This window comes from Prinia subflava, chromosome 10 (genome assembly GCF_021018805.1).
Source record: "Prinia subflava isolate CZ2003 ecotype Zambia chromosome 10, Cam_Psub_1.2, whole genome shotgun sequence".
Lineage (NCBI taxonomy): Eukaryota > Metazoa > Chordata > Aves > Passeriformes > Cisticolidae > Prinia > Prinia subflava.
In genome coordinates, this window is record NC_086256.1 from 16780817 (window position 1) to 16796366 (window position 15550).

The 15550-nt window shown below is 38.4% G+C and overlaps 1 protein-coding gene across 3 annotated transcripts in view; it reads left to right on the forward strand.

The window, feature by feature from the left end:
• Positions 1-15550, forward strand: part of FNBP1L (formin binding protein 1 like) — a 55919-nt gene that overhangs the window by 34601 nt on the left and 5768 nt on the right. For 2 of the 3 annotated variants that reach the window (XM_063407527.1, XM_063407525.1), the window contains exons 4-10: positions 1401-1548; positions 1941-2003; positions 3282-3386; positions 4588-4716; positions 6725-6871; positions 7460-7663; positions 15422-15531. In XM_063407527.1, the coding sequence (XP_063263597.1) occupies positions 1401-1548; positions 1941-2003; positions 3282-3386; positions 4588-4716; positions 6725-6871; positions 7460-7663; positions 15422-15531 (906 nt within the window). Of the gene's footprint in view, positions 1-1400; positions 1549-1940; positions 2004-3281; positions 3387-4587; positions 4717-6724; positions 6872-7459; positions 7664-9971; positions 10131-13468; positions 13484-15421; positions 15532-15550 lie in introns of all 3 variants that reach the window. The other variant, XM_063407528.1, reaches the window with a different exon arrangement.

The window sequence follows — 15550 nt, forward strand, 5'->3', positions numbered from 1 at the left end:
AGATAAACTATTTAATTGGTGGTGATAGCAAAAGAATTGTGCTTGGCTTCTTACAGTTCTGCTGTAATTCTTCAGCATGAAACCTTTGTTTACTCCCATTGGTATTTTAATGTAGTAAACATGGCAGGTTGTACTTGTTCCCTTCCAAATTAATCTTTAGGTAACTGAAATTTTGAAAGCAGAAGTTTAGCTTGCTACATACAGTCTAGTATTTTTTTCAAAGAAGAGCAAGTGTGTGTACTTAGGCTTTGGGTTTTTGCTTAGTAATAGAGAATTTCATTGCATTTTTATGGCAGTAGAAATGTAGCTGTGCATCTCTGTAGTCAGACCTGAGTGTACACAAATTATCATGTTATGGGCAAGAAGAGCTCTTAAATTGCTGACTTGCTTTGACTCCAGAGACAAAATAAGTGGATGCCTAATGGTGGAGGAACAATTTGTGCTAAACAACTTTATTTATCAGAAATGTGCTTGTTTTGCTGTCCATTCCATAGCCATTTTTAAAGTTTATTTGAAAAAGCATATTTGAAAAGACTTTTTTTTTTTCTTTAAGGTTAAGTCTTAGGAAATAAAAAAGGTGGACAAGTTTCAGGTTGCAGCCAGAGCACATGCTGTGCAGAGAATTCACACTAGAATTTCCTCTAGCTCTTCTAACTGTGTACAGATCCTGGACCTGAGGGAATAGGCTTTCCAATGCTAGAGTGGCATTTGAAATTCCCAAAAGCCAAGCCTATGGAGATGGCAGTATTCCACAGCTGAAAGCAAGAGAAAGATGTATATTTTAATGTGGTGCCTGTTTTTTTTTCCCTTTCTTCCCTTCCACACACACTTTCTACCCTTTGCCCCTCCTGTTCCCCCCTTTTTAGTGCCAGCCATAGTGGCACCTTACTTCCAGCCAAGAGGTGGGCAGGCAAACAGGCAGCTGTCTCCAGAGCTGATAGCAAACTTGTTGTGTAGCGTCCATCGGGCTGCATGGGAGTGGCATGGTTGGCATGTTCCACCCTCGGGACTACAAGCACATCATCTCTGCAGCACGCTCAGCCTCGGGGCCTAGGGACGTATGTATGCGTTCCCAAGCTCAGGCCTCTCCCTGGGCAGCTTAGGAGATACCTCTAGACTACAGGGCTTGCCAGGTAGTGTTCTTCTTCTTTCTTTTCCATCCACAAACCCCATGTTCTTATAAAATGTATTTGGAGAGACATTGCAACATACAGTACATGTGAGGCTTAACATAGGCTTTCCCAGCTTGTGTTTCTACTCTAACTCAATTAGCATTAAGAGAAGGTTTATTATAAAATGTCTATGATTTTTTATTTAATCAGGAGTACAGACTATATTAAAATAAGTATATTTTAAAAAGCTGTCTAACTTTTTGTCTGTTTGTGTGTGCTTTCTGCCAGGTTTACTTCGTGTATTGCCTTTTTTAACATCCTCAACGAGTTGAATGACTATGCAGGACAACGAGAAGTAGTTGCAGAAGAAATGGGGCACAGAGTGTATGGAGAATTGATGAGATATTCTCATGATCTAAAAACTGAGAGAAAAATGGTAATTTCTGTGGTTTTGAATTTGAAAATAGGATATCAAGAAGTATGTCTTTTAATGAACTGATGTATTTGTTTACCCATTTTGATGAACATGGCAATACATAGGTTTTGTAATAAATTTAGAAACACATTTAAGATTTTTCTATAATATATAATGTTATATACTATAATACAGTTATTAAACCTAAAAATTATTATCTTGGGAAGACAGTGCTTACTAGTAACCTTTTTTGCCAATGATATTATCCTTGCATTTTAAGTAATGTCTTCCATAGAGTACAGGTAACTGGTGGAAGATACTGCACATCATAGGCTCTCAATTAGAGCAGGGACTGATTAATGGTAATAATACTAAAAGCATCAGCAATTTTAATTTATTTGTGGTGGTTTTAGCATCTTCAGGAGGGGCGAAAGGCTCAGCAGTATCTGGACATGTGCTGGAAACAGATGGATAATGTGAGTTTGTGTTTGGATTTTATTCCTGTTGAACTTACATAAGATATACAGGCTGTAAGTGGAATTGTTTTCATCTGTCTTGCTTAAATTTAATAATTATGTATATTACTGAATGTCCAAGTAACTTAGCAACATAATACAGTTCAAAGTATTTATAGTTCCCTGGATAAAAATATCTCTTGTAAACAGCTTCTGTGTTTATGTTTGAGAGAAGCCTTGGCTTTTATCCAGCGTAACCAGCATAAAGGAATCTGGTTTTAACATGGGTACAGACCTTGGTTGCTTCTCCTTGGGCTACTGAAAAAGGACAGTTTGTTTATTTATATGGAGATTAAATCTTAAGTCACTGAATTTGACTTGAGCTTGAGGGCTTGTTCCAAGGTATATTCAAGAATACCTCTATAGACTGTTGTACTTACAGGAGGTAGAATTACTGTTTAACGGAGAAATGCAGGGAGTGAATGTCTCTAGGACAGACTATAAGCTCCTTTTTCTTGAAACAAATGCTTTTAAAGATAAGAAAATATGAAATTCAACCAAGTCTGTTCAAGATGTATTCTGACATTCTGGTTTCTCTCTTAAAAATTTGCTAAATCTTTGATCCAGATTATTGTGAAGCAATACTGGAGAAGTGAATGTTGTTTTGAATGAAAGTTTTGTTGTTGTGGTCCCAGATGAGCAGGATCTTGCTTCACTGTCATGTCAAAGAATTTAATTTGTCAGAGGATCAGAGTAGAAGCAGCTGTGGTAGTTGCAGATGTTATTACTCTTCACCAGGATAGTTCCCACAGTTCAGCTCAAACTTGCAGTGCCTTGTATTTACCAGAGTGTAGAGTCAGTCTTTTAAATGCATTTGGGTGCCTTTAAGGGACATGCTAATCTCACTTGCTGACTTTGCTGTGAAGCAGGCGCTTAGAGTCTCAGTTGCAGTTTCTCTCTGGAGATGTGAACTTCTGCAACAATTTTTCCTACAGCAGTTGTCTTGACAACAGCTGCATGTATGGCATCAAGTATACTGGATACTGCTGTCTGTGCTACCTGCAGCTGGGCCACTTGACATGAATACTGATGATGATTGTAGGATAGATATGCCCTTCAGACTCCCCTCAAAATAATTTGGTTGACCTGGTTGCTGTGCTAACAATGTGCTCCTTTAAAGGGACTTTGTGAATTTAAGATACTTAAATGAAAGCTTTGATATTTAGAATTCAGAATTAATGTACGAAACCAAATGGGAATATAGTGGCTGTTGAAGCAGTAAGTTTGTGCCTTTTGTAGAGCAAAAAGAAATTTGAGAGAGAATGCAGAGAGGCAGAGAAGGCACAGCAAAGCTATGAACGACTGGACAATGATACCAATGCGACAAAGGCTGATGTTGAGAAGGTAAGGGCAGTAAAATTTCTTTACTTTATTATCAATGATATTTCATTTACATGTTAGTCATCAGTACTGAAACAATATTCATTGAATGTATAAAATTGTGTATAAAATATGCTTACTTGTTATGTGCAAAATCAAATGGCATGTGAGACAGCACAGGAAAGGAGTGTGCTTCAAATCAGAATGGTTTGGATTGGAAGGGACCTTGAAGACTTCCCTGCCATGGGCAGGGACAGCTTCCACTAGACCAGATTGTTCAAAGCCTCATCCAGCCTGGCCTTGAGCACTGCCAGGGGTGGGACACCCACAGTTTCTCTGGGCAACCTGTTCCAGTGCCTCACCACCCTCCTAGTGAAGAATTTTTTCCTCATGTCTAATCTAAACCTGCTCTCTGTGAGTTTAAAATCATTCCCCCTTGCCCTATCACAGCCTGCTCTTGTGAAGAGTCCCTCTGCAGCTCTCTTGTACACCCTCTTTAGGAACTGGAAGGCAGCTCTAAGGTGTCACCAAAGCCTTTGCTTCTCAGGCTGAAAATCTCCACATCTCTCAGCCTGTCTTTATAGGAGAGCTGTTCTCCTTTGGACTCTTCCCAGCAGGTCCATTTCCTGCCTGTGCTGAGGGCACTCCAGCTGGGCTCTCAGGAGGGCTGAGCAGAGGGGCAGGGCAGCTCCCTTGACCTGCTGGCTGCTCTGCCTCTGGTGGAGGCCAGGATAGGGGTGGCTTTCTGGGCTGTGAGTGCACATTGCAAGGACCACCAGGTTCTTCTCCTCAGGGCTGCTCTCAACCCGTTCCCTCCCAGCCTGTGTTAGTGCTTGGGATCATCCCAACTCCATGCACGACCTTGCACTTGGCTTTGTTAAAGTTCACCAGAGCCTCTCTGGATGGCTCTGCTGTGTTCCCTAAACTGGCACCTGTCTGCTGTGTGGTACCTCGTGGTTTATGTGTTCAGTCACTTCTGTGGGTTTTAGGATATGTATTTAAGCAGTCTGGCTAAGGGAGCTGCAGTGATCATTGCTTTGTCTGTATATAACAAATGAGCTTTGGGAGTGTCAGAATGTGAAGAACCACATTCTTTATATTTCAGTTCTAAGGGTGTTGGTTTTGATGACTTGTGACTGTGTTCTTGCATGGTTGATAACATAAAGTAATGCTGTGTGTCATTGAGAAGTACAAGACATTTAACCTGATAACACTTTCCTACTAGGCTAAGCAACAGTTAAACCTGCGCACACATATGGCTGATGAAAACAAAAATGAATATGCTGCACAACTACAGAATTTTAATGGGGAACAGCACAAACACTACTACATTGTCATTCCTCAGATTTACAAGGTAAACTAATTAACAGATAAAGTATTTCTGATCCTTTTCTAAAGAAGTAGACTTCAAAACTAAAAACTATTATTTTGGATTTTAGTGGATCATTTTATCAAGAAATCACCATAATCTTGAAACAACTTGTGTTTTTTCATGAGACTGCTTATCATACTAATGCTTAGATTTCCAACAAAAATGCCTGGCTGCATTTTCTCTAAGATTTTATGCTTCATAGACTCTTTGTTTAACTATTTCTGAAAGGGTCTGGCAAAATAAACATTTGAGTTGTGTGGGTGACAGCAGACATTTCAAACAGTCCTTCTGATAAGGGTTGATGAGTAGTTGTCAGGATGAGTGTGAGTGCTGTGCCTCTGGTGAGGTGGAGGGAAGCAGGCAGCTGATGTGGCCGTGCTTTGGTGGGTCTCATGCACGGCTGCAGTGGCAGCAGGAGCTCCAGCACCATCCCCAGCTCCCAGTTAGTCCTTGCTCCATCAGTGTTACCTACCAGCAGTCCACAGATATCTCTAAACCAAGTAAAATGTTAAAGATCAATACTTTGCATCTAAAGTGGGGATTTCTTGAGATGCTTTATGTAACTATTAAGATTTTTTTTAACATTCTTTCAAAAACATGGACTTGGCAAAACTGGAAAACCAGTTTGAAGTAGCTGGGGGCATCAGGTGAGGAGAGTCCAGAAGTGTGTTGGCATGTACCTTCAGCCATCTGGGAAATACGGATGGGAACTGATGCTGAGACAGAGTGAGGAAATAGAAGGTGAAACACTGGGTTTATTTGAAGATATTAAACTTAAATATGCTTGATATTTTCCAGAAGCACAAGTCAGTTCATATTTTTTAAAAAAAATCCTTACTAGAAGGTCTAGGATTCACAGGAGAAAATTGTCTTGGCTTATTAAAGAATTTTCTAGTATTTTAACTGTTAAACAGCACTCCAGTAGGTCTGACTTTACACACTGATCCAAGAACTGCAGTCAGCTCCCAGGAGAAACAGGTTGATCATCTTTGTAGCTTGCAGCAGACTTTTGCTTACTGCCTTTATTTCTCCAGGGTTAAAATCCATTATCATTGTGAGATATTACTCACACTTTTAGAACTCTACAGTAGGAGCAGAAAGGCCTAGTCCTGCTTTCTCTGGGGACTACACTTTTATTACTTCATTGCAAGAAATTGGTAACATTGTATGGGAAAACCTTGGAGAGGGGGTTAGCACATCTAGGTGGTTGTTTTGTCTTTGGAGAGATGAATATTTGAGACATCTGCCTCAGTGTAGATATAGGAAAGAGCCAACTTCTTATCCAGTTTTTGACAACTTATTGGTATATGTTTTACTGATTCTTGCTTTTGAAAAGTCCAGGGCTATTATCTTAATAGTATTTCTCTTTAATTTATTCTTTCTTGTTCTCTTCCAGTAAACTCTTATTGCAAATCTTACGTAATGGTATTCTTCTCTTTACTTTCTTGCACACTGCTAAAGGAAATGGTTTGTATTTCAAATCAGAGTGTCTAAACTGCAGATAATTTAGTTTTTCTCATTTTTCCTATCTTTTAAGTAATTGGTATTGCTTGGAAGGTATAATAATGAAAGCAAGATGGAGATATTTATCACCAGAGGGGAATTACTTGGAACTAGAAAGAGAGTGAGAAGATGTAGAAATCAGTAAGATTTCTTCACTGTGATTTTAATTTTTGTATGAAACAAATACTTTAAACTGTTGCCTGTAAACACTGTACATGTGCTTTATAAAAGAAAAAGGAAAAGAAACTATTTACATGATTTTTAGAAATCAAAGGGCGTAAAGTCTTCATAACTGTTGGACTGGGCATCTGAAGTCTGTGTCTGAAAGGACTTTTAAAGTTTTGTTTTGTTGAGCAAATAAAAATACTGGGAAAGCACAGAAATTCTGTCCCATGCTCTAGTGACCACAGTAACTGCCTATGTCAGGATTGAGAAGGAAAAAAACCAGCAAATGAAAGCTTTATTTTACCTTTCTTTGCACTTGCAGCAACTTCAAGAAATGGATGAAAGAAGGACTATCAAACTTAGTGAATGTTACAAAGGCTTCGCTGACTCTGAGCGCAAGGTTATCCCAATTATCTCAAAATGCTTAGAGGGGATGATCCTTGCAGCAAAATCAGTTGATGAACACAGAGTAAGTAGAACTGAGTAACTTCAGATGTGTGTGGGCAATTGAACTGCTGCAGAAGTGGTGGAGAGGGGAAAGACTGACTTACCCCGTACAGTTTCCTTTCTGTTGTCAAATATTTGCCTCAGAAGTGTTGTGACTTTGATTTCAGAGGAAGGGACCACTTCTGCTTTTGTTGTCTGCTCTCTTCCTGCTTTATTGATTTTGTGTAATCTGAGTATCTTTGACACATTCTCACTGAGTGTGATTTTGGACACATGATTTTGGTTATCCTGAAATATCCTGGAATACCGTGGTCAGTATTTTCCCCTGTAGGTGACATTAAAACATGTAAAGGGTCTTCAGTTAGCATAACTTCACTCAGTTAAGTATTTGCTGCAGTATTCTGAATAGCAGAGTATGCTTTGCTATACATTCATGAGCACTTCTGAGATAAAAGCATGTTGTTATCTAAGTTGCTCTGTCTGAAAGTGTGTGTTTTGAGCTCACTCTTATTTTCTGTGCATCTCTGCAATTAAATGAAAAATCTGTCTCCGTTTTTTCTGTGGTTCTTGATGGGTTTGCTTTTTAAACTCCTTAATGTCCTATGTTTAGGACTCTCAACTAGTGATAGACTGCTTCAAATCTGGTTTTGAACCTCCTGGAGATTTTCCATTTGAAGACTACAGTCAGAATATTTACAGAACTATCTCTGATGGAACCATCAGTACACCAAAGCAAGAGGGAATGAGAATTGACACAAAAACTACAGTCGGCAAGGCTAAAGGAAAGCTGTGGCTATTTGGAAAGAAACCAAAGGTAACAATTAAGAAATTACTATTTGGAAAATTAAAATCCAGCCATTTAGAGTGCAATTCATGTATTATTAAAAAATCTTCCCCTTGCCTGCCAATGTCTTTTAAAGTAAGTGTGAGGAGATCAGAAGTACTTACCATGTTAAAAATCAATTTGTCACTTGGGAGGTTTTCAGTTTTTCTTCCAGTAATTTGTGTCTGGGAGCATTTTTAATCATTATTTGATAAAAGGAGCTTCCCATTACCGTAATGTTTCTAAGATTCTGTAAAGACTTTCTGTAGTTGCATAGGAAAGGTGTTAACTGAGAATGTAAAAATAAGGGAAGGGGAGAGGAGAGTATGCTTTGGAATTGGGCAGACTTCAGATCTGTCTATTATGGCACAAAAAGCAACCTCCTTCTAAATGTCACATTTATATATAAAAGTGTTAATACAGATTTTTATTACACCTGCTGCAAGTTTTGAAAATTCCTGAGGTTTCTCTGGAAGTTTATAATATGTCATCGATAAAACATACTGTGGAAGCTCCATGAAGGTAAATGTCCTAGAAGAAATATTACTGTGAAATAGGTAAAAATATTCCTATGCTCAAGAAAAAAAATCTAAAGCATTGAAATTACTGCTTTGTTTTCTTATGAGTTACAATTAACAGTTTCTGTGTGAGATGCCTTCATGGATCAACAAAAGATTGTCAATACATGCATTAGCTCTATAAATGAATGCAGCATCTTCATATTTAAATTTTATGCTTATCTTTATTTAATATTGGAGCATATCAGTGAGCCATTTTAATGATTCCCATAAATTTCTATGAGGTTTTTTTAATGCTCCAAGACAATTTCTGTCATTTATTACAGGAAACTGTTCTTAGGGCTTCTTAATGGTAGAACTTATTTTCCACTTGCTAGTATTCTGAGAAAGTAGGTCTTTACAGAAAGGAAGGATACAGATGATTCTTTATTCCATCCTCAGTATATTATGTAACTCCAGCTGAGTGTTAAAACTGATTGTTTACTTGTCATGCAATATAATCAATGATTCAGAGCAGTTCATAATGCTGTATTAATACTTGGGCAAATATATTGCATTTGTCTGCAGAGGTGGGTGAGATTTGGCCCATTCTGAAATGAGATCACAGTTGCCAGTTTGACCCAAGGCATCTTTCTGATAGTTTGGAGAGTGTGTAAACGTACACTGGTTTCAGTGTGGGCCTTGGCATTTGCTGTAGTTAGAAGAAATCCCTTAGTGTGATGACAGCTGAAATAAGCTGACAAGACCTGCCCCACTCTTTCTTCTCCCCAGTTTCTCCCTGTGTGTAGCATTCAGGGAGTCAGCATTGCTGTTTCTCTGTGGAGCCACGGGTGTGACGTGTGTGCATCCTACGTGCATCTCTTCCCGAAGGACCTGCACCAAATGAAAGATGTTGTCCCTGTTTTTTACCTGGTTTTGGGGAGGATGGAGGAGCACTCCACAAAACAGCAGCTGGAAGCAAAATACTTACTGGAAGATACATACTTAATTCCAAATACTATATATATGTTTTAAAATATATTCTTAAATGATCTATTATAAAATTAGCTGGTTTACTACAGCTGGGGTATTCATGGGGACCTTCATTTAGCTGAAACTATGGCTAGTCTTGACTTCCAGGTATTCCTTTACCTGTTTTTAATGTTGTCAAAGACATAAAAGCCTTTTGTAAAGGGAATTAGTTGTGCAGCAGTGGAAACAGTAGAGGAAAATTGAACTGAGAAAGAATAGCAGAGGTATGAGAGACAAAAAATGAGAGAAGCAACTTGAAAAAAGGGGACGAGGTTCTTTGGCTTATATTAATAATGCCATGCAGCCATTGTGTCAGTCCAGCTTGCCTACAGAGTTTGAGAATACTTTTTGTATTAGTCATTCTCCATAGATGTACCCAATAGTTCTGTTTTGGCTAAGCTGGTAGGGCACCTCGATATGTAGGAGGTAGTAGTGAGCAGGAATGCCCGAGCTTCCAGGATGATGGGAACTGAACTGGCAGTAGCAGAGCTGTGTTTTCAGAAAAGAGGCAGGGAGCTTTGGGATCTTGTTAGGATCTTGTGGTAGTGGAGTCTAAAGCTTCCTTCCTTCTCTGCAGCAACCTGTAACTCTGAAGATTAATTCAGGAGAGAAACCTTTTAAACCCAATACAGTTATAGTATAAATGTGTCTGGAATGTTACAACCTGTTTCTGTGTTGGATGGAAATTTTATTTTTGTAAGACAGAATTTTCATTTTAAAATCACTTTGAACATTTGGCTTATTTATTGCTTTCTTTATTTCCACATTAGCCACAATCCCCACCCCTAACCCCTACTAGTTTATACACATCCAGTACTCCTAATGGGTCCCAGTATCCCATATTCTCCATTGAACCAGTGCATTATTGCATGAGTGACATAAAAACAGGGAAGCCCAGAATTCCTTCTTTCAGAAGCCTCAAAAGAGGGGTAAGTTTGATAACAAATTGAAATGCATGATGGGCTATGAGCAGTGTGTTTGTGATGTGGCTTTTCTAATGCTCTTCACCCTCATTATAAGGCTTACTTAGTTAAAAGTAACACTTCAGCTGTAAGGTCACCTCTAGGATGCTTTGTTTCATACTATACAGAAGCTACCAACAGATTAAAAAGAAAATAACATAGAAAAGTTCTTTATCACATTTGAAATGCTCGTGCCTAAAAAAAAGGTGTTATAAAGAGGGTGCTCAGCATGTGTTTGATACCTTTCTTCATTGTTGTTCACATTCACAAATGTTTTCCTACCATCATGTAACACATTTTTGCAGTAATTTGTCATTGGATATACAGTTACCACAAAAATCATCTGACAGATCAGATGTCTTATTTGCTGACTCTGAAAATAGTAAAAGCTGGTTCAGTTGAGACACTGAACTAAGAAGGGAGAATTTAATTTCTTTTGAACATGAAATGCTATAGCTTATGGTGACGGCAGGTTTTGAAATACTGATTTTTTTAAAAACATTACAATTTTAATATGTTTTCTAATTAATTAGACACTCTTGTTTGTCCTGGTTTCTTTTGGGTAAAATTATTGAAAAATTACTACCAAATGCCACCGAGACTTATCAATTAGTTTACTAATATAGTGACATATTCTGCAAATAGAATTTATCTGGAAGCCAGTAGAAGGGAAATCAAAGTGGTTTCCTAGCAACATTTATGGTGCTAGTGATAAACGTACTGGCACTTTGCTGTTATGTCAGAAAAGCATAGGCTGCCCAGTTTATGTATGTTTATGATATTTATTGATCCAAATGAAGAGGTAATTGGATGCATTTGGTTGTATATAATTAATAATTTTTTGGTATTTCAAGGCAGTATTGACTTGCTATCTCATGTGCATCAAGACTGTTGTTGACATAATGTGGAGATGAAGGTACAACACTGTTCTATTGCAGTAAAGTTGCAATTTGGAGGCTCTCTTGTTATCATTCTGAAGCAGAATGAGTTACAGTTAAAACCTACTTTATTTAAGTCATGTTGTGGCATCTAATTTCAGGCCCCCAGATACTTTGGAAAGAGCCTTTCTAGGCCTGCCATTTTTTATAAAATACTTGTGTTCCTCTAAGTCTATCTGGAGGGCTGCGTCTCCTTTCCCTTCTGAGTCCTTAGATCATAATTTGGTGAAGGTAGTGCCTCTTCTTCAGTACTCAGTGAGGAACTGACTGGGTTAGGTGCTTGTTGGAATGGCACAGGCCTTGATTACAGCTCAATTTGATTTTTAAATACATTCTTCATGTTGTAAAATTGCATTAATTTAATACATTCTTTAAATAATTTCAATGTAATAATTCTTTAACATTAGGAAGTGTCACAAGTATCCTACAGATGTAGGCTCAGTCAAACGTGCCATTATATTAAAGACTTCATCTCCGTAAAATCTTCCAGAATGAGCATTTAATTTATATTCTGAACTTCCCTGAAGCATTTTAACAGACCCCACATTACCGCATATTTTTAAAGTCTTTCCAACTTAAATATATACTGGACTAGTAATAGATTTTTTAAAATCTCATTGATCAGTCTTATCTTTATAATATACCTTGATTAAATGCTTAATAGTTGCTAGTATGTGATGCTGTTTCCCACGTGTTTTGTCCCTGGAAAATTATTTCCACGTGGCACTAACATGCAGAAGTACTAAACCAGAGACTCACAGAAAGGTTTGGTTTGGAAGGGACCTCAGAGATGATCTCATTCCACCCCCTGCCATGGGCAGGGACCCCTTCCACTGGAGCAGGCTGCTCAGAGCCCCAGCCAGCCTGGCCTTCAATCTGCCAGGGATGAGGCATCCACAGCTGCTCTGGGCAGCCTGCTCCAGTGCCTCACCACCCTCTGAATATAGAATTTCTTCCTAGCATCTAATCTTAATCTATCTTCTTCCAGTTAAGAAGGTTCCCCTTTGTCCTATCCCCATCATCTGCCCCTGTAAATGGTACTCAGTGTGCTTCTGCTGAGCTTTATCTGGGAGTTGGCACGGATCAGCCAGTGAAGCGTGCTGCTCATTTTGTTTAACAGGCCCTGTACAAGATTTCCCTCAGGGCTCTGTAGATCACAAACTCAGTGTCCCTCCCCGCTGTGCCTCACACAGCACATTGTCCTGTCATGATGCAGAGCAAGAGCAGCAGACAGTACCTGTAGGTTGTTGAAAGAAGGAGTGAGCAAGAGTAGCTTGCTGTGTTAGTGCTGCTGTTACCTGCTGCAGCTTCTCCTTTGAAATCTTAACAGTTCCACACAGTGCTTGTGAGAGGTCTCTGCCGCTTGGTACATAAAATAAATACCTGTATTACCAGCAGTGACCTGTAAACCTTAACAGAGTTTTCTCGGAAGACTCCTTCTGAAAGGAACCAGAAGTTTGTTCATGTCATTTTGCATCTCTGGACTTCGAGATTCCTACCAAAGTATTGTTTGTGAAGGTGCTTCACTTCCCTCATTGCTAGAAATTTCAGTGCTGTGTGTGTGCCCCAAGCAACAGCTAAAAACTGCTCAGGGTTAAAAGTGAAGTTGAAATATCTGTCCTCTAAGTTGCTTGGGTGTTTCTCTGGAAAGGGTTGTCCAAATCATTAAAAGCATGGTAGATCTTCAAAATACTGTGAATATTAAAGCCAAGATTCAGTTCCTGGCACCTGTGTTTTATTTGCTTCTTCTAAGGATGAAGTCTTTACTCTTAAAGTCTTTATGCTTTAAATGTCTGTTCTTTATCTGGACTAAAATAATTATAGGTAACAACAATGACCCAAATGCTGTTTTCAGAAAGTAAACTTAATTACTTCTAGACTTGAAAAAGATCTCTGTTTATTCTAGATCTACTGTGATAATAAAGTAAATACATTGCAAAAACTACATTTGTAAGAGCAATTGTAGTGGATTTTGAGCTATGATTAACAAATTTTTTTATATATGGCTGATCAGTCCATCATCATCAAATTCTGCTATTTTGTGTAATGTTGGCTGTGTGTGTGTTTCTTTTCCTACAACAGAAGGCTCAGCCCTTTATTCAGAACACTAAAAATCAAAAATAGTTTAATGAAGTTGTCTGTTAAAATTTTGTAAAAGTACCCGTTATCATCTAGTATATTTTAAATCAGTAACTCTTAAAGCAATTCTTTTCTTATGCTTATAGTAAAATGTATTTTTTATAAATGAAAATGTCAATCCTTAAGTGATATTTTAAAAATACATTTTTAGGCATTAGTCACTTTTGTAACTGGTCATTGCATGTAAATAATTTCCCGTTTCTTTCTGTTTTCAAATGAACTGTGCAGTGGTCGGTGAAGATGGTAAGCCTGTGTGCTGATCTGTCTGCTGTACTTCTGCTGAGATAGCATGAAAATAATCTTCTGAAAGTGTTTCCATACCATAACTGCTTTAAGCCAGGTGCTGGGATACATCTTCAGATTTTCCACTCATATGCACAGTCTTCTTAATCATCCATGCTTAATGTAAGGCAATTAATTTGTGATCTGGCTGCAACTAAATCTGCAACTTTGGAATTTTAGAATTGACCAATTCACCAGTTGGTCATGATGGAAATACTTGGCGATTTTTCTTTGTCAGGAAAATTGTTTAAGCAACATAAAATATATATATGAAAAGATTATAAAATTTGTGTAAAGAAGAAATACTGAATACTGCACTCCTTTGAATTTGGAAAAAAAAAGTTGCGGTAGACAACATTTATGCTTAGAAACGTAGGAAGATGTTTCATTAAATAAAACCCTGCCTTAATCCAATATTGTATTGCAGAGTAAATCAGTAAAAAAATCAGCAAAACCCCTCTGTTCTTCTGATTCATCTTTCAGGATACTCTGGTTTAAGCTGACCTGTAAGGAAGAATGATAGAGAGGACATGACTGTACTTTTGTTTCTTTGTAGTGTATTCCACTTAACAGTGTTTTCTTGGAAGACTTTCTGAAGGGACTGGGAAGTTTGTTCATGTCATTTTGCATCTCTGGACTTAGAGACTATACACAGTGTGTTCTTCTTCCTCCAGAAAGAAACACTTGCTTTATTTTGGAAACATCATATCTTGATTTCCCTTCTTTTATCTTGAAATCCCTTCTTAAAAAGCAATGAGATTGATTTTACAAGTGCAGAAAAGTTTGAGGGGTGAGAAGATTTTAAGGGAAGGTGTTGGAAAGTTGGCACCTGAGCCTAAGGCTTGTGTCAAAATCTCAAAGTCAAGTTTCTGTAAAATTTCTTGACAAAATAAATGCTGGCCAGTTTGGTGTGCCTCCATGGAGGGTTACTGGAGTGGCAGGGGGAGTCCTTGGGGTAAAACCAACTTCCTTAGGCAAATCGGATCACAAAAAAGCCCAAACAAACCCAAACCTTTGGGGATTAAGACATGTACCATATTTCTTTCTTAAGACTGTCAATGTCTCCCACCCTGAGGGGAAGAGTTTTCACAACAAACCTGCAAGATACATAAAAATCTCTTCTCATGCATTTCACCCAGGCCTTTCTATCCTGCTTATTATAATCTTGGCCAAGTTTGCAATCAAGTTTGCAGATGTTGGTTCATAATAATAGGTGGTCTTAAATTGGCTGGTTTACGATTTCTTTTAAAGTTTGGGAAGTAAAAGGGTTTTTTCCCTCCCTGAAGTTTTTTGGTTGTTGGTTTTTTGAGTAAGAATTTTGATATTACAAAGGTTTTTTCTGTGCTGTGTGAACCAGTTTTACTTGAGGTAAAATCCATCAGAACTTTGTATGTTTTAATATATTTTCTAGGATTGCTAAAGTTCTGGAAGAGAACTATAATAGGGCTTTGGAGTGAAGATCTAAAATACAGTATTTTTCTTCTGATACCATCCAAATGACCACAGAGAAAGAAACAATCCTTATATATATGTGTATAATTATTATATACACATCCTAGGTTTTTTGTTCTGACTCAAATTACTCTGTACTTTCTAAATCTTAAAGTGCAGTGGATGTAAGAGGAGGTACATGACTTGAGAAAAATAAAGTGTAGAAATTCTGAGTTACCTCTGTGAGCCAGCTGCCACAGCAGGCAGAAAGCCCCGTGACCGAGTGCCTGCACTGTGGCAGCAGAACATGCATTTATTCCGTGCGCTCTTCTCTAGAGCTGTCTGTCAAGTAGAGTTTTTCAGAAGGTCCATCTGCTTCCAGTGAGCACTGTCCATGTGTGGGTATGTCAGTTCAGCTGCCCAGGCCTGTGCATGCAGTGGTTTGTGTCATGGAATTTCTGCTTGCAGGGCCCTGCACTGGAAGACTTCAGCCACCTCCCTCCAGAACAAAGACGCAAGAAGCTGCAGCAGAGAATCGATGAACTTAACAGAGAGCTGCAGAAGGAAACAGACCAAAAGTGAGCACGTTTTTTCCAG